Source organism: Dama dama, chromosome 21 (genome assembly GCF_033118175.1).
Source record: "Dama dama isolate Ldn47 chromosome 21, ASM3311817v1, whole genome shotgun sequence".
Taxonomy (NCBI): Eukaryota; Metazoa; Chordata; class Mammalia; order Artiodactyla; family Cervidae; genus Dama; species Dama dama.
In genome coordinates, this window is record NC_083701.1 from 45,228,065 (window position 1) to 45,249,794 (window position 21,730).

The 21,730-nt window shown below is 42.8% G+C and overlaps 1 protein-coding gene across 1 annotated transcript in view; it reads left to right on the plus strand.

Moving 5' to 3' along the window:
* Positions 1-18,573, plus strand: part of SAMD12 (sterile alpha motif domain containing 12) — a 431,004-nt gene extending 412,431 nt beyond the window's left edge. The window contains exon 5 of the mRNA XM_061123568.1: positions 18,125-18,573. Coding sequence (XP_060979551.1) covers positions 18,125-18,147 — 23 coding nt within the window. The 3' untranslated portion in view covers positions 18,148-18,573. The remainder of the gene's footprint in view (positions 1-18,124) is intronic.
* Positions 18,574-21,730: the final 3,157 nt, after the last annotated feature.

The window sequence follows — 21,730 nt, forward strand, 5'->3', positions numbered from 1 at the left end:
ATTTTGCAATTTGGGTAACTCAACAAGTAGGTCATCTTTTCTCCCCACATGTTATCAGCTGGGGCTGAGATCCACATCCAAGATGGCACACTCCAATGGCTAGCAAGTTAGTCAAGGCAGGTGGCTAGTTGCTCAGTTGGGGTGTCAGCTGGGAACCTCAGTTCTCCTCCATGTGGGCCTTTCCATGTAGCCCCTTGGCTTACTTATAACATAGTGGCTGGGTTCTCAGAGGGAGGAAGCAGAACTTTCCAATCCTCCCAGAGATTAGGTCCAGTGCCATTTCTGCCATAGTCTGTTAGACAAAGCAGTCACAGGCCTGGCTCAGATTCTAAGCAGTAGGAAAAAAAAATACCCCAACAGGAGGTAGGAAGAGGGGCTGTGACAAGAATTTGCAGCCATCTCTCACTCAGAAATCAAAATACTTTGATTTCCATGGAGATAACTCAGTTTTTTGTTCTTAGAATATAAATTTTATCCCAAAAGAGTCATATTTCAATCCAATATTTTATCTCTTTGCAGCCATATGACATGGCTTATCCTCCCTGCACTCTTTTGAGATTCACCACTCTCCATTATTAAATGGAAAGGAGTTTGAAATTTGTTGAGCATCTGTTAGGCACAATACCCATAATATATGTTATTTTATTTACTCTATTTCTTTGTTTCTGAGGTATATTATTTTCTTATATGTTAACACATCTGAATTGTACCTTTTACATTATAATCACTGTAGGTCATATGGCAGTCTTGGCTACATGAACTTGGCTGACTGTTGATATTTTTATCACCTCACTCAAGTTATATATACTATTAGCACTTCACCTGTTGAGTTTAATTGCTATTTTAAAATGTCTTCAGAAATATTACACTATAATTTGGCACTGAAGCAAAAATTTATCCTGAATGCTGAAAGTCATGAAACTAGAACACCATTAGCGAGGCAAATGTTTGACATTGGGATAATGACCTCAATTTCGTATTTTTTTGCAAGGCAGTAATCATGAGCTTTACACTGCCTAAAGGAAGATGCCACAAGTAGATGAAGCTGCGTTGATTTTTTTACTAGGATGCATGCAAAAGGAATGCCTGTCATACATAAAGCTTGTACCTAAAAGTACAGAAATTGCCAGGTTCTTTAGAGCAAACGAAAGAAATACCAAAGAAACTAAATAGCATGCGTTGTTCAGGACTGTCAAAAAAGAAAAGTATTATTGCCTCATTCCATGAGCAGTGTTTTCTTCTCCTTCCTTTGTCCACGATGTATGCTTAGTCGCTCAGTCGTGTCTGCCTCTTTGTGACCCCATGGTCTGTAGCCTGCCAGGCTCCTGGGCCCATGGGATTCTCCAGGCAAGAATATTGGAGTGGGTTGCCATGCCCTCCTCCAGGGAATCTTCCCGACCCAGGGATTGAACCCAGGTCTCCCTCATTGCAGGCAGATTCTTTACTGTCTGAGCCACCAGGGAAGCCCGTGAATACTGGAGTGGGTAGCCTGCCCCTTCTCCAGGGGATCTTCCCAACCGAGCAATCAAACCAGAGTCCCCTGCATTGCAGGCAGATCTTTACCAGCTGAGCCAGCAGGGAAGCCCTTGTCCATGATACGTTAAAAAAAAAAAAAAAAAATTGCATTTTGGATTCAATGAAATACAGTAGTTCTCATAAAACCATCTGTAAACCACACATGAATTCCCTCCTTTTACAGATGAAGGAGCTGTGGCTTAGCGAGGTTAAATAACTTGACCAGTCTTAAGACTAGCGAGTGGAAGAATCACTGATGTTCATTACCCCACAGTGATTCCTTAAAATTGTAGAGCAACACAGGTGGGTAGCTCTGGAAAGATACTAAATGTTCTGTGATGACAGCCATTTCAACTGCCATCTCCAGCACACTTCACAAACATGAATGCAGTGCCGCTGCAGTGCCCCGCAAACCAAACTCCCACTCTCTAGACAGGGAGCTTTCCACAGGGCTGGGCCCCTGCCCAGGATGCCTGCACAGTCCTCTTGAGAAGAGTAACTTAAAAAAAAGCTCATTCGTGCAGAGAGTTTTATAAGGGGTCACATTTCCTGGTGACTCCATCAATAAAGAATCTACCTATGATGCAGGAGACCTGGGTTCAATCCCTGGATTGAGAAGATCCCCTGGAGAAGGGAATGGCTACCCACTCCAGTATTCTTGCCAGGGAAATCTCAGAGCACTCTGACAGGCTACAGACCTTGGGATCACAAAAAGTCAGACACGACTTAATGACTAAGCCACCACCAATATGCAATCAGAAATTAATGCTCTGAAATAGTGACTTTTAAAGAACAATTTCCCAACTCTTAAATTCTCCAACAGTTACTATGCCTAGAATGTGGGGCAGATACCACTTGCCCAAACTACCATTTTAAGGCAGTACATCAAGCATCCCTTGGCACCTAACAGGCAAGAGCTATGGTTTGGGCTGCTGCTTGCTCACTGACCCTAAGGAGACATGGGAAGCTTCCTCTATCCCATCCTATCTGGGCCAGCTCCTTATGGGGCTACCATAGGGGTCAGCAAGGGCCTGCCGCCCTCTTCTGCATTTCCACTGAAGAGACAGAGGGGAAGCAGTTTGAGGGCTCCTCCTACCCTAATGAGACAGGCTGCATCAGTTCTACAACAGTCCTTCATTAGGTGTCACTGTCACATAACTTCAGTTCAGTCGCTCAGTCGTGTCCAACTCTTTGCAACCCCATGGACTGCAGCACACCAGGCTTCCCTGTCCATCACCAACTCCCGGAGCTTACTCAAACTCATGTCCATCGAGTCGGTGATGCCATCCAACCATCTCATCCTCTGTCGTCCCCTTCTCCTCCCACCTTCAATCTTTTCCAGCATCAGGGTCTTTTCAAATGAGTCAGTTCTTTGCATCAGGTAGCCAAAGTATTGGAGTTTCAGCTTCAGCATCAGTCCTTTCAATGAATATTCAGGACTGATTTCCTTTAGGATGGACTGGTTTGATCTCCTTGCAGTCCAAGGGACTCTCAAGAGTCTTCTCCACCACCACAGTTCAAAAGCATCAATTCTTCAGTGCTCAGCTTTCTTTATAGTCCAACTCTTACATCCATATGTAACTACTAGAAAAACCATAGTTTTGACTAGATGGACCTTTGTTGGCAAAGTAATGTCTCTGCTTTTTAATATGCTGTCTAGATTGGTCAGCTTTTCTTCCAAGGAGCAAGCATCTTTTAATTTCATGGCTGCAGTCACCATCTGCAGTGATTTTGGAGCCCCACAAAATAAGGTCTGTCACTGTTTCCATTGTTTACCCATCTATTTGCCATGAAGTGATGGGACCAGATGCCGTGATCTTAGTTTTCTGAATGTTGAGTTTTAAGCCAACTTTTTCACTCTCCTCTTTCACTTTCATCAAGAGGCTCTTTAACTCTTCTTCACTTTCTGCCTTAAGGGTGGTGTCATCTGCATATCTGAGGTTATTGATATTTCTCCTGGCAATCTTGATTCCAGCTTGTGCTTCATCCAGCCCAGCATTTCTCATGATGTACTCTGCATATAAGTTAAATAAGCAGGGTGACAATATACAGCCTTGATGTACTCCTTTCCCAATATGGAACCAGTCTGTTGTTCCATGTCCAGTTCTAACTGTTGCTTCTTGACCTGAATACAGATTTCTCAGGAGGCAGGTCAGGTGGTCTGGTATTCCCATCTCTTGAAGAATTTTCCACAGTTTGTTGTGATCCACACAGTCAAAGGCTTTGGCATAGTCAATAAAGCAGAAGTAGATGTTTTTCTGGAATTCTCTTGTTTGTTCAATGATCCAACGGATGTTGGCAATTTGATCTCTGGTTCCTCTGCCTTTCTAAATCCAGCTTGAATATCTGGAAGTTCATGGTTCACGTACTGTTGAAGCCTCTCTTGAAGAATTTTGAGCATTACTTTGCTAGTGTGTGAGATGAGTACAATTGTGTGATAGTTTGAACATTCTTTGGCATTGCCTTTCTTTGGGATTGGAATGAAAACTGACCTTTTCCAGTCCTGTGGCCACTGCTGAGTGTTCCAAATTTGCTGGCATATTGAGTGCAGCACTTTCATAGCATCATCGTTTAGGATTTCAAATAGCTCAACTGGAATTACTTCACCTCCACTAGCTTTGTTCATAGTGATGCTTCCTAAGGTCCGCTTGACTTCACATTCCAGGATGTCTGGCTCTAGGTGAGTGATCACACCATTGTTTTTATCTGGGGCGTGAAGAGCTTTTTTGTACAATTCTTCCGTGTATTCTTGCCACCTCTTCTTAATATCTTCTGCTTCTGTGAGGTCCCTACCATTTCTGTCCCTTATTGTGCCCATCTTTGTATGAAATGTTCCCTTGGTATCTCTAATTTTCTTGAAGAGATCTCTAGTCTTTCCTATTCTATTGTTTTCCTCTATATCTTTGCATTGATCACTGATGAGGTCTTTCTTATTTCTCCTTGTTTTTCTTTGGAACTCTGCATTCAAATGGGAATATCTTTCCTTTTCTCCTTTGCCGTTCACTTCACTTCTTTTCTCATCTATTTGTAAGGCCTTCTCAGATAGTCATTTTGCCTTTTTGCATTTCCTTTTCTTGGGGATGGTCTTAATCACTTTCTCCTGTACAATGTCATGAACCTCCGTCCATAGTTCTCAGGCACTCTATCAGATCTAATCCCTTGAATTTATTTGTCACTTCTACTGTATAATCATAAGGGATTTGATTTAGGTCATACCTGAATGGTCTACTGGTTTTCCCTACTTTCTTCAATTTAAGTCTGAATTTTGCAAATTGTGTGCCCAGGAACTTAAAGGAGGTCACCATTATCCTCATTACCTCCACCATAGTTTGGCCTCTGATCAAACAACAGGGAGGGAACACAGCCCTACCCTTCAACAGAAAATTGGATTAAATATTTCCTGAGCATGGCCCTGCCCATCAGAACAACACCCAGTTTTCTGCTCAGTCAGTCTCTCCCATCAGGAAGCTTCTGTAAGCCTCTTATCCATCAGAGAGCATACAGAATTAAAACCACAGTCACAGAAAACTAATCAAATTGATCACATGGACCACAGCCTTGTCTAACTCAATGAAATTATGAGCCATCCAATGTAGGGCCACCCAAGATGGATGGGTCATGGTGGAGAGTTCTGACAAAATGTGGTCCACTGGAAAAGGGAATAGAAAACCACTTCAGTATTCTTGCCTCGAGAACTCCATGAACAGTATGAAAAGGCAAAAAGATAGGACACTGAAAAATGAACTCCCCAGGTCAGCAGGTGCTCAATATGCTACTGGAGATGAGTGGAGAACTAACTCTGGAAAGAATGAAGAGACAGAGCCAAAGCAAAAACACCACCCAGTTGTGGATGTGACTGGTGATGGAAGTCAAGTTCGATGCTATAAAGAGCAATATTGCATAGGAACCTCGAATGTTAGGTTCATGAATCAAGATATTTTGGAAGTGGTTAAACAGGGGATGGCAAGAGTGAACACTGACATTTTAGGAATCAGTGAACTAAAATGGACTGGAATGGGTGAATTTAACTCAGATGACCATTATATCTACTACTATGGGCAAGACTCCCTTAGAAGAAATGGAGTAGCATTCATAGCCAACAAGAGAGTCCAAAATGCAGTACTTGGAAGCAATCTCAAAAATGACAGAATAATCTCTGTTCATTTACAAGGCAAACCATTCAATATGACAGTAATCCAAGCCTATGCCCCAACCAGTAATGCTGAAGAAGCTGAAGTTGAATGGTCCTATGAAGACCTACAAGACCTTCTAGAACTAATACCCCAAAAATATGTCCTTTTCATTATAGGAGACTAGAATGCAAAAGTAGGAAGTCAAGAGATACCTGGAGTAACAGGCAAATTCAGCCTTGGAGTACAAAATGAAACAGGGCAAAGGGTAACAGAGTTTTGCCAAGAGAACACACTGGTCATACACCCTCTTCCAACAACACAAGAGAAGACTCTACCAGGGACATCACCAGGTGGTCAATACTGAAATCAGATTGATTATATTCTTTGCAGTCAAAGATGGAGAAGCTCTATACAGTCAGCAAAAACAAGACCAGGAGCTGATTGTGGCTCAGATCAGTTCAATTCAGTTCAGTCTCAGTCGTGTCCGACTCGTTGCAACCCCATGAACCACAGAACACCAGGCCTCCCTGTCCATCACCAACTCCCAGAGTCTACCCAAACCCATGTCCATTGAGTCAGTGATGACATCCAACCATCTCATCCTCTGTCGTCCCCTTCTGCTCCTGCCCTCAATCCCTCCCAGCATCAGGGTCTTTTGCAATGAGTCAGCTCTTTGCATCAGGTGGCCAAGGTATTGGAGTTTCAACTTCAACATCAGTCCTTCCAATGAACACCCAGGAATGATCTCCTTTAGGATGGACTGGTTGGATCTCCTTGCAGTCCAAGGGATTCTCAAGAGTCTTCTCCAACACCATACTTCAAAAGCATCAATTCTTCAGTGCCCAGCTTTCTTTATAGTCCAACTTTCACATACATACATGACTACTGAAAAAACTGTAGCCTTGACTAGACGGACCTTTGTTGGCAAAGTAATGTCTCTTCTTTTTAATATGCTGTCTAGTTTGGTGATAACTTTCCTTCCAAGGAGTAAGCGTCTTTTAATTTCATGGCTGCAGTCACCATCTGCAGTGATTTGGAGCCCAAAAAAATAAAGTCAGGCACTGTTTCCACTGTTTCCCCATCTATCTGCCATGAAGTGATGGGACCAGATGTCATGATCTTAGTTTTCTGAATGTTGAGTTTTAAGCCAACTTTTTCACTCTCCTCTTTCACTTTCATCAAGAGGCTCTTTAGTTCTTTGCTTTCTGCCATAAGGGTGGTGTCATCTGCATATCTCAGATCATGAACTCCTTATTGCCAAATTCAGACTTAAATTGAAGAAAATAGGGAAAACCACTAGACCACCGTCACATAGCTGCTTAGTTTAGAGACTGCTGAGTGCTCAGGGCCATACAAAGATGCATAAAATACAAGCCCTTCACATGTGAAGTTTCCCTAAGCAGGAGGGTGGGTGAATCTTGGGCAGAATTCCCAGCCATATCTGTTAACAGTGATGAGCACCCTTCCTTCTGTAATATTATCCACGATGTTATATGATAGTGGTTTTCCTGTGTACAGATCTCTCCATAGACTGGAAGCTTCCTGAGGGCAATGACAAGGATTATTTATCTTTAGGTCTCTAGTATCTCGCATAGTGCCTCATACAGCAATCCAAAAATGATGTTCATTCCTTTTGTTCATTCATTCATCAAAATCTTGTAGAAGTTCTAAACAGGGAGAGAAATGCTTTATGAGAATATGTAAGGCCATATTGAAGTGGCCTGTGAACTGGCCCAATAGGAACAGGAGAATCGGGGCAGGAGGATGAGGAAGGAAGGAAGGACCATGTCGACCAAGGAAGGGCAGGATGGGAGAAATTCCATCAGTTACTATGCTTGGAATGCAGGGTGGATACATCTGGAAGAATGGGCTAAAGTGTAATTGCAAAGGGCCTGGAATATTGGGCCAAGTGTTCTTCTTGAATTGGTGCCATTAAACAGAATCCCCTAGCTCTCCTCAGAACACTCAGGAGGTGGTATTGCTCTGCAGGAGACCAGGGAATCAGGATCCAGGGGACTTCTTTTTTAGGAAAATGTGCTGGGGTTTTGTCTTCCGTCTTGCAAATGATGTAGAGTGAAGGCTGCGTAAGCACCAGCAGACTCCAGATCTTATCTGTGATGCTGATGATATTTCCTTAGGGAGGAGGCAGTGCATGATAACCAAGAATCTAGGGTACCAGCTTCCATCCTGGCTCCATCCATTATCATCAGTGAGACCCAACCACTGTGCCTTAGTTTTCTGGATTGATAATGGAGTTATCAAAGTTAGCAAAGTGGATTTGATAATCACATCGTCTCAAAGGTGTTAAAAGGTTGAAAGGAAATGATGCTCAGAAACCTATGAGAACAGTACTTCTTGGCAGGTAAGTGTTCCACGAACCTTAACTATGATCATCTCTTCTCTTCTGTGGACCTTGGTTTCCTCATCCAAAGGGAGATAATAATACATGTTCCGGACCACTTCTCCTGGGCCATGACAGAATTAAATATGATTAAATGCGTGAAAGCAATTTGGAAGTTGAGCTCTGCATAGCGGCAGGGTGGAGATAAGGCTGTTCATTATGATGTCCTTGGCTGAAACATAATCCCAAGAGCCTGGACAGGAATGTGGGGTGTTCACGTATTTTCAGGCTGTTGGTTACAGGTGGGTGTGCGTGAATGACTTCTCTTGATGAAGTATGTCAAGATGAGGGCTTTAGTGTTTGACTGGCCCAAGATGGCATAAAGATGGAAACAGGGAAATTTACTAAGCAAGAAATAAATAAGGTTGCAGCCCTACAGCCTTGTAAGCCATATAATTTCAAACATCATAGTTTCAGACATCTGGGCTCTATTACCTGAAATCCCGTTAAACCTTCAGTTTCATAATTCTGTGTAAAACTTGGTAAATTGCAAGATTCTGCTGATGGCCACCAGCCAGTTCAAGCAATTAATCACAAGGGTCCCTGAGCAGGGTTGCAACTCATGCCAAGTGGATTCTTTAAGGGGAAGCTGTGTACACAAAAGAAATAGCCCCATCCACACAGTTTTGTAGCAACATGCTTTGTAGCTCTGCCAACCCAGACAAATTATCTGTTATCACTAAGACATCCAAGTCTCATAACTTTTTCCTCAATGGAAATTAGTACTCACCAGCCCAAAGAAGATCCTCAAACCTCGTTAACTGTAATGTAGGCTGTAACATGCCCAGAGCCAACAAATCCAGTTCAAACTAAATTAAACCCTACCCTTTACCCACCCTCAGCGTTTTCTCCTTTGAGGGAACTCAACATGAACTGAGCTGTCTTTCCTTTTCAACTTTTCTAGAATGCCTGGACTGTTTGCATTTGCCCCTATGTTCCAGGCCAAAGGGCCAAAACCCACAGCAGAGAAGTAACCTTGGAGCCTCTCTTCAGAATCCTGCTAGACATACCCCAGGGTGAAAGGGCCCAGCACAAAGGAACTATTTCTCTTAAGACTTCTTGCTTGGTTTTGCCAACTTGAAAGAGTTTATGTAAACAAGATAATCTTCTATACTTTAGAGCATTTATAAAGCCTTTCCTAATTACTGTTTTGTTTAGAGAGAGACTCTGGGAACATGATGGAGAACAGAGGGGAGCCTTGAGCCCTCCCTTCAGACAGCAGAAAGGGGAGAGGGTGGCAGTCAGAATAAAATTTATGATATGGGTGAAAGTATTGCAACTTCACCTTGGTTTTTAGGTTTCTTCTTTCTAAAACCCCTTTTATAAATCTCTCAGTCTCAGTTTCTAATGCTACAATGCAGCTGTCTAGTTTAGTAGCCAGTCAGACACGACTGAGCTGAACTGAGGTACATGTGATCATTTAAATTTAAATGAGTTGGGACTTCCCTGGTCCAGTGGTTGTTAAGTCCAGTGGTTAAGATTGTACTTTCAATGCAGGGAGTGAGGGTTCAATACCTGGTTGGGGAAGTAAGATCCTACATGCCTTGTAGCCAAAAAATTTTAAAAATTAAAGTAGATATTTGCAGAATCTTTAAAAGAAAGAAAAAAAGTGAATTTAAATGAATTAAAATTAATTTTATGGAGACACTAGCCACATGTCAAGTGCTCAAAATAGCCACATGTGGTTAATGGCTGCCATACTGGATAAAGCTGTGGTGCTGGAGAAGACTCTTGAGAGTCCCTTGGACAGCAAGGAGATCAAACCAGTTAATTCTAAAGGAAATCAACCCTGAATATTCATTGGAAGGACTGATGCTGAAACTGAAGCTCCAATATTTTTGGCCACCTGATGTGAAGAGCCAACTAATTGAAAAAGACACTGATGCTGGGGAAGATTGAGGGCAGGAGGAGAAGGGGACGATGGAAGAAGAGGTGGTTGGATGGCATCACTGACTCATCACTGCACAAACATGAGTTTGTGCAAACTCCAGGAGACAGTGAAGGACAGGGAAGTGCTGCATGGACTGGTGTGTTGCAGTCCATGGGGTTGCAAAGAGTCCGACATAACTGAGAAACTGAACAACAAAAAACATTTCCATCATTGCAGAAGCACCTTTGGATGGTGCTGCTCTAGGTGAAGAACCTCAACAGCCTTGCTACTCACAGACTCGCAGCACTGGTATCACCTGAAAACTTGGTAGACATGCATGATCTGCATTTTAACACGATACCCAGGTGACTCCTAGGCACATTAAAATTTGAGCAGCACTGTTCTAAAATACCCTTCCCCTCTTAAGAGTCTGTATAGTGAAATCCGTCATTGTCCTTGGCACAATCGTTCTTATTTATGTAGCTTGTGTCCCCTTGTGACCTAGAAGGTGGGATGGAGTGGGAGGTGGGAGGGAGGTTCAGGAGGGAGGAGCATGTATATACCTATGGCTCATTCATGTTGATGTATGGCAGAAACCAACACAATAGTGTAAAGCAATTATCCTTCAGTTAAAAACAAATTTTTAAAAAAAAAAGATTTACTCTTTGCCCGAAGAAGCTTGGGGTTAGGAGCAGTGACGCTTAAAGAATGGTCCTCAGATGGGTGATATGGGCGTGCCCTGCAAGCTTGTTAGAAATGCACATTTACAAACCCACTCCAGACCTACTGAATCAGAGGTTTTTTTCCACTCAGGGCCCCAAATCTGGGTTTTACCATGCTCTCCAGGGAATTTCCAAGCACAGTGAAGTTGGAGAAGCATTAGGCAGACACATCATCAGGTGATTCTAAAACAGCATGATAAGTATAATGAGACAGGAAACTCTCCAAGCCCTGCAACCCCCAAGGCAGGGGGGGACATCTTAGTAAATGTTCAATGGAACAAATGTTGCTCATCTGCTTAATTAAGTAGCTGATGCATGAATAGGCTTGTAGAAACTAAACAATACTGGGATGATGGACCTGGGGCTTTGAATGGATTGGATGGCTTGCTCAGGTCTTGCCTCTCCTGTCTGCCTCACTCTAAAACCCAGTATTTGGATCACTGCACTATATTATATCCAGGACTCTTGGTATTTTATTTCATGAAGTGAACAAGACTATAAAGCAAATTTCCCCCACAGTCCACACACTTTTCTCTGTCTGAAAGACAAATAACTACTATTTAAGTGCTGAGGAGAAGATGTAGGGGCACCCATGGATTTGTGCCAAGCTGGTTTCGCGAGAATCACCAAGCTGCTTGTTAAATAGATTTCTAGACCTCCCTCTGGACACTCTGAATCAGGGGAAATTGGAGAGAGGCTGGACAAAATAAAAATTGTAAGAAGCTCCTTGAGATGAGTCAGATGCAGTCAAGTTTGAGAACCTCAGACTAAAATGGCCAAGTTCTTATCACCCTGGAATTCAGAGACTCAGCTTATCCCACAGCAACCAGAGCTGATTTCTGAGAGATGTTTAAGCCTCATTGTGTAGACTAGCAGTTTCATTTGTAGTAGAGCAGGAAGGGGATGAATAGTGTCAATGGGGTGTTTTTTTCCCTTAGTGCTGAAGAAAAGGAAAGGGGCAGCTTGTGCACAAGTGCATTCTTCCTCTGTGTGTGTGTGTGTGTGTCTAATTTCACTCATCTCAGGAACCCGCACACTCTGTACAGAGAGGCAGCAACCCAAGCTGATCATGACAGCAAAGCCAGCACCAGAAAGACTACCCTTACAGTATCTGGAGTCCTTCACATTCTAACTGAAACAATAAAATTGAGGGCTGAGAGAGTAGAGGATGGAAATCAAGGCCTTCCTACCCCACCTAGGCATAAATGATTACCTAAAGGTCTTCCCATGGGGCTTTGGGCCCTCATGTGTCTTCTTAGCACTTGTGGCATCAAGGGGCCCCGGACGTGTCATAATCAGGTTGAGGGTCGTAGCCTGGCCTGAAGGCTGCAGCTTCTCTAAGGTCCTTTATCTCCCCAAGCCTGACTTTCTTTATCTGTAAAGTGAGGTCATGGAATCTACCTCCTCAAGTTGCTGCAAAATGGAACAGGCTCTTATCACAATGCTTGACACAGACTACTTAGTTAAGGATAGTTTTTACTTCTGTGGTCATTGTGGTCTATAGACTCTGAGTTAGTTGATGTTACCAGAGAAACAGGATCAGTAGGAGATATTGGTCTCCAATAGGAGATATATTTTTATATGTATCTATAGATCCATCTATCTAGAGAGAGAGGGAGAGATAATAGAGAGAGAGAGAGTAGAGATAGATAGATATTGCAAAGAATGGCTTACACAATTTTGGAGGCTGAGAAAGCCAAGGATCTGTAGTCAGCTAGCTGGAGACCCAAAAGAGCTGATGGTATAAATTCCAGTTCAAGCCCAAGTGCAAAGGCAGGAAAAGACAAGATATCGCAACTCAAACGCAGGCATAGAGAATGAATTCTTCCTAAAGCAGCCTTTTATTCTACTCAGGTCTTCAACTGACTGGATGGGGACCACCCACATTAGGGAAAGCAACTTGCTTGACTCAGTCTACTGATTCAAATGTTAATCTCATCCAGAAACAACCTCCCAGACACACCCAGAATAATGTTTAATCAACTATCTGGCCACCCCATGGCCTAGTCACGTTGACACATAAAATTAACCATCACAGAGTCATTATGGATTCCAGTTTACGAAGGGTTTTGAGAAGTTACAGACTAGTTTGTGTGTTTTATTGCCCTGAACCCAAGTCCTCTGCTCTCCTGATACTCATCTTGTCTGAGATTCTGACCTCCATCTTCATCCAGTCAGAGGTAGCACTGATTTCTTCATCACATTCTCAGGAGGTGAACACCCCCCTCCTCAAACCATCAAGAGGACTGGTAGTGGCAGAAATGAAACCAGTGGAGCTGAGAACACATGTGCCTTCTCCCACCAGAGGGCTGGTGAGCAGAGTTGAGTTTTATTGCCACATAAATCCTTCTTTGTCCTTCTTTTATCTCCTAACTCCTTCCATACCTACTGATTAATTAATTGAGCATACCTGTTTAAAACATCCCATCTTGATTCTTATAATAGTATGCCTGTGAGGGTTCTAAAAGTTAGAAATGATTTAGTATCAGAGGTTTTGATTACATTGAATATAAAATCAAATAAAATGAGCAAATGATGAAGAGAAGAGGGGAGTGAGGTTTGAAATTAGCCTTATTTCCTGTACACACAAGAGGCACACTTAAGTTGGTTTTTATCTTGGCCTATTTTGGGAGTGATATATTTGACTCACAACCAGGAATAGAAGATACACAAGGACCTGTACCCTCTAAACCAACTTCAGCACTATTGACATTTTGAGCTGGATAATTCTTTGAAATGAGGGCCTGTCCTATGCATCCCAGGATGTTCAGCAGGGTCCCTGGCTTCCACCCATTAGATGCTGGTAGTACGACAACCAGAAATGTCTCCTGACGTTGCAAAATGGGAAAAAATTTGGACCCAGCTGAGAACCACTGCTCTAAACACAGGACAGCTTTTAAACTGTGAGACAGAAATGTACTTTCTCTAGGCCAAACCTCTTATTTAGGGCTCTTTATGCATAGGGTTCACATTTGATGAGCATTTTTTTATACAGACACAGCTACTTGCTTTGTCTCCTGAATTCCTATTGGAGTTTAGCAACTCGCTTTCCTAATACATGTTTCCTATTGAGTCAGGAAAGCATTGTGGTGAGAACAGATCTGCTTTCCAGTCTCAGCTCTGGGCCCTTCAGCAGGACGGCTGTGACAAGTTAATGAACCTGGCCTCATTTTTTCTAGGTGTGTTGTGAGGATAATGCAATTCAGCCCTCGAAGATGGCAGTGGTGACTCAATGAGCGCCTATAAAATCTTAGCTGGCCATCATAGCTGCTCAGTGAATATTAGTTCTGCTTCTTATTTTTTTTATGATTTTATTTATTTATCTGGGCTTCCCAGGTCGCGCTAGTAGTAAAGAACCCACCTGCCAATGCAGAGGACCTAAGAGATGCAAGTTCGATCCCCAGGTCAGGAAGATCTCTATTTATTTGTTTTTGGCTAAGCTGGGTCTGCATTGCTATGTAGGCTTTTCTCTAGTTGCAGCGAGCAGGAGATACTTTATAGTTGCACTGCACCAGCTCCTCATTGTGGTGGCTTCTCTTGTTGCTGAGCACTGGCCCTAGGGTAAGCAGGCTTCCGTAGTTGCAGCACATGGGCTCAGTCAGTAGTTGCAGCTCCCAGGCGCTAGAGCACAGGCTCGGTAGTTGTGGCACACGGGCTTAGTTGCTCCAAGGCATATGGGATCTTCCAGGACTAGGGATTGAACCCGTGTCTCTTGCATTGGCAGGTGAATTTTTTACCACTGAGCCACCAGGGAAGACCAGTTCTGCTTCTTATTGATTGTTGTGGAGGCAACTCTGGGTCTCCCTCCTTTGGACGGTGCATCTCACTCCTGCTATAAATTGTCAGAGTGCATTCAGGCCCACCCCGAAGTCCTCAGACATGAGTCATAGGAGAGACACTTTCAGATAGAAGATATGGCCCTTCTGGTTGAATGGAAGACACTGAACAACCGTTTTAAGAGACGAAGTCTTCTTTCTTCTCCAACCCGTCAGAGATGGGGCTGCCCGCACACACCGTCTTTTCTTTTTTCCCAAACACTCCCTTGCGGCTGGAGTAGGGGGAGGTGACATGGGACACTCTCAGTCCTGGGCATATTCTTGAATCCTCTCCAGGCTGGCCTTTGTCTCCAGGACCAGCTTCTTCCTGCCTTTCAAGTGTCTGTTGTAAACTGTCCTTATCACAGGACTGTCTGTTGGCATCGGCACTAATCTGGGTGAGAGGGGAAGCCAGCTGCATTCACTGTGGTCTTGGCAGGTGAGGGAAATGTTACCCATCGCTGGAGGGGGCAAAGGCTTGGCCTCGGGGCCGTGTTGTTTCTGCTTCCTGACCCCTAGCTGTGGCATTAGTACACTGACCTAATTGTATTTCTAGTTTCTCTAGGGAATTTTGAAAAGTTTCAGTAGTAATAATAATAAGTACCCATCACTTAGCAGATATTGACTGCTTGCCAAACACCATGCAAAGAACTTTTTCTGTGAACCCATTTCCGCATTACATCAACCCGGTGAGGTGGGAATTGTGATCACCATTTTAAATGTGAGGCTGTTGAGGTTTGGAGAAACTCACATGTTCAATATCCCGTAGTTGCTAAGTGGTGAGGCTGGGATATCAACCAGATCTGCCTGACTCCGGAACTCATGTGCTTCAATCACTGGACTCTGATGGGGCCCTGCTCATGCTGGACTCTGAAGCTATTGCGCTAAGGAAGGGAATAGCTCCCAGGATGCCTAAACCATTCAATAGTAATGTTGAAAAAAAAACGTAAGAGCTTCTCACTGTTCACTAGTTGCAAATCCACACATGGTCATTTCTGGGATGCGCATGTTCCTTGAGTAGTCCTCATGTGCATGCATGCGTACTCAGTCATGTCTGACTCTTTGCAACTCCATGGCTGTAGCCCGCCAGGCCCCTCTGTCCATGGAATTCTCCAGGCAAGAATACTGGAGTGGGTTGCTATGCCTTCCTCCAGGGGATCTTCCCCACCCAGGGATCGAATCCATGTCTCCTACATTGGCAGACGTATTCTTTACTGCACCACCTGGGAAGCCCAAGTAGTCCTTAGATTCGAGAAAGAAACAGGCACAATTCCCACTCATTTGCAGCCCCAAATACAGGATTAAATCTCCAGTAAAATTAGATATTGAATTAAGCCCTAAAAAAGAGAAAAACCTCTCCTTCTCCAACATCACTTTCTTCTTCATTATTTCACAACCATTTATTAAGCATGTTCTGTATATTTGGCACAACACTTTGCATTAGGAAGACACACAATAAGATGTGGTAGCACCCTCAAAAATTTAGGAGGAGAGATGGATGCATTAAATTTATGTTATTCTTAATCATTCTTTTTCAAGGTCACACATTTTCCAGAGCTGATTTTAGCAAAAGTCTGAGTGATAGTATGTACTGTCAGATTCCTAGAAATCTGTTATTCCAGCTGTGCGTGTGTGCTTGCTTGTATGCTAAGTTGCTTCAGTTGTGTCCGACTTTTTGAGACCTCATGGACTATAGCCCACCAGGCTCCTCCATCCATGGGATTCACCAGGCAAGAATACTGGAGTGGTTCGCCATTTCCTCCTGTACATTCCAGCTATACAGTTTCTTTATGGGTTGGCTTGGATAAAAGATTTTTACTTGCATCAGTTTCTAACCCCCTTTAATAATACTAGAATGTTGTCTCTTAATCAAATTATAAATATTTATCTTCTTAGTAGTATTAGTGAATGAAAATAACTGTGGATGCTTTAGTTAGCCAGTGCTCATGGATCAAAGCTGCAACCTCGTGAACTGAATTTTTGTTGTTCTTTTGTAAAACACCATGACAACAATAAATAAATGTCCTAAAGCCGTCACTTTTCCCTCCATTTCCTTTCTACACGTAAGTTTTTTTTAACTTTTTATTTTGAAGTAGAATTGATTAACGATGTGATATTTTCGGATGTACAGCAAAGTGATTCAGTTATACATAGACTTGCATCTGTTGTGTTGTTTGGTTTTTTTCAAATTCTTTTCCCACATCGGTTGTTATATAAAACTGAGCAGAGTTCTTTGTGCTCCACAGCAGGTCCTTGTTGGTTATCCACTTTAAACATAGCAGTGTGGACATGAGTTTTGTATTGTGGTATATCATAATTGTTCACCATGTTGCTAACATAATCATCATAATGGCCATGTGATCACTCATCTTATTAATGAACTATAATTTACTTAACCTAAGTTTTTCACAATAGGAAACTGGTTGTTTTCTACATTTTCCACTTTTATAAATAACCTCTGGGTTGCACATTTGTGCATATAGCTTCTTTCATGTTTTTAGAATATTTCCTTAGGATGCACTCCTGGAATGGGAACAGAGTCAATGAATGTGAATTTTTAATATTTTTTAAATAAATAAATAAATTTATTTTTAAATAAATATTTTTCTAGCTTACAATGCCACCAGCAATATATTAATATTCTACTTTCATTACAGTCTTATCAGGAGTGTATATTATTCTACATTTAATGCACTGAAATAGCACCTTACTTTTGTCTCAAAAATCGTAAGTTTTAATGAAACACTTACTTATAAATTGTGCATTCTCTCATGTTTTGAAAAGCCTGTTTTAAAGCCTTGGAATTTTTTTTTTTAAACAGTAAGAACTTTTGATTTCTCTCCATTGCCCAGTAGTTTGGGGTATTAAATAAAGCTAATATCGAAATATTTTTCTGAGCAAAATATTCAATTGTGCTCTTTTATTAACTAATTAGTGAAGACCTGTGTATATTGTATAGGATCTGTAGGGAGTACTGAGATAAAATAAAAGGCAATTAGAAAATGAAGTTTGAAAAATTAGACAAATATACCTGTACTAGCATTCCCAAGGTCAAGAGCACGTTTGCCATTCAAGTAGTTCAATCTGCTCAGGTTTTAATGACTTTCTCTACCTAACCGCTAACCTACTCAGCCAGTCTGCCTTTTCAACTAACAAAGGGAGGACCTCCACCCATACTGCTTCCAATATTTCCTTCTAGGTTTTATCCTGGGAAAGCTTCTTAATGCAGAATGAAGTGCCCCTGCTACCGACTATACACATCACCCCACCCCAAAATGCTTCCACTCCATTCCCAATCTGATCTTGCGGATCAAGTAAATGCATGAAACCCCACAGTGTACAGCATGGGTTCCCAAACCACAGCCCCGTCAGAGGGCCGAATGCCAGCTCCAAGGATCTGGTTTTCCCCTTCCTTGCATTCAAGTTCGCATGTCCCTGAGAGAGATATCTTCCACGCTCTGGGGAAAAAAAAAAAAAAAAAAGGGAAGGACGTTTCAAGAATACAAGCCATCATTGTATTTGCCTCGGAGTTGAATCACTATTACCTCCACTAGAGCTTTCTCTTTGACCTAAGGATGTTAAGGTTTGTTTGAATATGATTATTACTACATACCAGAATATGGGAATATAAAGAAATTGATCATGTTTTCTTCTTTTTCCTCTTGCAGCCTCAGCTGAGGGTTCTCCATAAATGCAGTTAGCCTTCCAAGCTGCTGTCCTGCCAGTCAATACGAACATGGCCTGTTCCTCACAGAAAGACTAACTCATGGCACTGCCAGAAGATATCCTTGGAGCATTGACAGATTAACCAGATTAACTGGAAAACCACCCATTCAGTCAAGATTACCGGCTTTGGAAAATCTTAGTTTGCTCTGGATTTTTAAATGAGGTGCATAATATACAGTGCCAGCTTGTTCCAAGTGGTCATTGGCAGACCATTGGCTGGAAAATTGCTTCCAGTTTTCATCACTGTGCATAACTGAGGCTCCCTTTGGGGAGCTGTCTGTGCCCTTCACTACAGGTCCTGTTTAGCATGGCAACTACTGGATTATTTTATTATGTGTGCAGATGGCATGATGTGTTAGAAAAAAAAAATTACAGCAGTCCTGCAATCTCAGTGGAAGTGTTCACAATATTATGCCCTGGTAGGAGTATAAACATGTCTCGATTGTGTTAGTTATGGTGTCTCCAGGTAGTCTGTCCAACTCTTCAGCACTTTACATGATAACCCTACACTGAAACAAATCAGCACGTTGAGTATATGTGAGAAAACAAGTTTCTTTCTTCTTTCTTATAAATTTTATCCTGTTTTGGCTCAGACTGTCCAAGGCGAGACTCCACTCCCAGCATTTATCCCATAGTTTGGGACAGATTGGTAAATATGGCCACAATACTGTTAGATTTAACCTCTTGACACTTTACGGAACAACTTGATTTCTTTCAGCACCAAAGGGAGGTAAAGGTGGGCCTGGGGAATGGTGGTCATTTCCTCTTCTTGGGCACATCTTACCACAAGCATATCCACACTGTCAAACACAGGAGGCTTCTAATTGGCCAGGACACATAGTGTCTCTTTTTCTAGAAGAGTTCTTTCACCAAAAATGGGGGGAATGGCCACATTTTCATCTTAGACTATGGTGCATTGATAGTAAGGACAGAAGAATAAAGGGGTATGACTTTAACACTTTGGAAAACTCTTTAGGTCAAGTTTTGATCTCAATTCTCTGAAGAGGAAAAAATAGCAAGTGACCCCCTGCATGTCTAGAGAAGCAAGAGTTTCCAATCGCACACTAGGTTTTCTTCCTCACCTTTTTAATCCTATCTGGAATTATACCTGTTAACTAATATTTTTTACTATGTTTTACAACAAAGCACAGTCTTGGGATGCCAGTCAACCCAGTTATTGCTTGTCTTTAGGAATTAGAGGAATGTTCATGTTGACTGACCCTTCATCATGCTTTAGGCATTTTTTTTCCCTGAAAATGTAAAGTTGACTGAATCAGAAACTCAGCCAAGTATGTTCTGTGTGCCCACAATCCCAGTCTGTAGCTCGCAGGCATAGGAGACTTTTCTTTAAATACATGTAACAACCCTGGGATCCAGCCAGCACAAGCAAGCTTGGCATTTTAGAGGGTCACCAGACACACACTCATTGTCTGTTCTCCCACATCTTTCCTCCCCTGGGGGTACCAGGAAATGCACAGCCCATTAGAAAACATCCCCGCCTGAGATTTGGAAGCTTTACAGGGAAGGAGGGAGATCCAAAGGTGATTCGGGTGAGTCACCAGGCCAGATGACTCACCGCGAGCCTGCAGGCTGTGGTGCCAAAGAAGGGGGCTTCCGAGAGGGAACTCACAGGAGCTTCAGTCACCAGCGAGATCCGGCCCTTTGGTGGGTCAACATCAGGACCAACAGTGTAATTCTTTACAGATCCAAAATTAAGAGGTCAAAGCCTGGCTGCCAATGCCCCTGGACACCTCAGTCTCCACCACCCATCTCCAGAGGTTCAATTCCAACAGCAGAGCTCACTCCAGTCTTTCGTTTGTTCCTTTCTTGAGTCATCAAGTGTTTATTGAGCATCTACTGTGCCAAGCATTGAGCTGCGGCACTATCGTTTACAAGGTAGATGCTCCCTGCCCTTATATCTCCTCCTCCCAAACACTATCCCAACCCCACCTTTTCCACAGTGAAAACTGAATTCAGACAGCATTCACTCCTCCAGAGCAATGTGGGGGAAACAGTCGTGCACAGTTCCCTTGATTGAGGAATCAGGCAGCAGAGGGGGAGGTAATGGACAGTATCAGGCCATTTATTTGCATCCGTTAGGTACAGCCAGCCCTTCAGGCACCCAGATTTAGCTGATGAGAGCTTCCCAAAGCAACTTTCAGTTGCTTCTCTTGATGTCCACCCTGGTCATCTATATTCCCATCCCTTCTACAGAAACAGCCATTCATCATTATGCTGGGTTCTCTGAAAGCCCAGTTTTATAACTAGTCCAGCGGACACAGAATTGGGCCTGACGAACTCGACAGAACTACGGCCAGGTGCTGAGATACTGTAGCCAGGAATGCATCGGTTTAGCCGGGAACGTTAATGACTGTTAACACCCTTGGAAAACCGAACATGCTTTATGGTGCAGATAGATGTTCATTAAATGATGGTGATTCATCCTTACTTTGGCTTTTGCAAAATATGTTATGAACAAGTAAATAAGTAGAGTTGTCTAGCACTTTTCTTTTGAATCAAAGTGTGCTGGACAGTTTTTTAAAGGTAGTGGGTGAAGGTGGAAATAAGAGAGGGCAAAGATGGAGACAATGAAAGAGCCCCATTGAAGATGGCTCCTCTAAAAATGCCTTAATTCCTGGCACGTACCACATATTTGCATATGAACTGCTACTGTTTTCCAAACTGTCGCCCTCTGTTTGAAATCATTTGAGGGCATGGTTTTGGAAATGTGGTGGCTTAAAACCAGAACAGTCACAACCTAAACCAGCAAAATTGGGGAAACGATTTCCTTCTCAGCCTTGGGATTCTTTGTTCTGTGCTGACCCACAGTTACCCATGGCTACTCCCTGCTGCGTTGTACCTTCTTCCCAAGATGCGTGTAGGACATTTTACCTCCCAGGGATGGCTCTGTTGAGTTTTGTTTAGTAGGAGGCAGGAAATGGGGAGGAAGACTATAAAGGCTTTGATGTCTAAGGGCTGTAAACTGTTGATGCATTAACTTTTCCTCTTACTTGAACTTGTGCTGCACCTTTTATTAAAAGTCTGGCCCCTACACTCACACAGGAAAGGCACTCTTGGGAATGAACAGAAACGGATAATTATCAGACTCTCTGGGGTGCCAAGGCGGATAAGCTCAGTTCAGGCTCCAGAACTGAATTTGAATATGCAGAGCATTGGTTGTTCTGCTAGGGTAAAAAGCACATCACCCGAGTAGTTTAAGATGCACCTAGGGAACAGAGACACTGTCAGCTTTCTTGTGGGTAATGGCGTGTCTTTGATTCCCTGCTTAGGCTCTGTGAGGTGTGTAACTGCGCCATCCACTTCTACCTCCAGATTACGGGAAATAACCCAGGTTCCCTCCAGAGTCCCTTCTCAGTTGCCCAGACAGAGTCGAATAGTCCTTCATTCTGGGGGAATTAAGCCTCTTTTTTAACCTTCAAAGGGAAAGGAATATCAACCTTACCTGAGAATATAAACAAAGGGTTAAAACCTCTAATAGATGCACCCTCTTGTTTCTTGCAAATGCTTTCTTTGTCTGCAAATGTCAC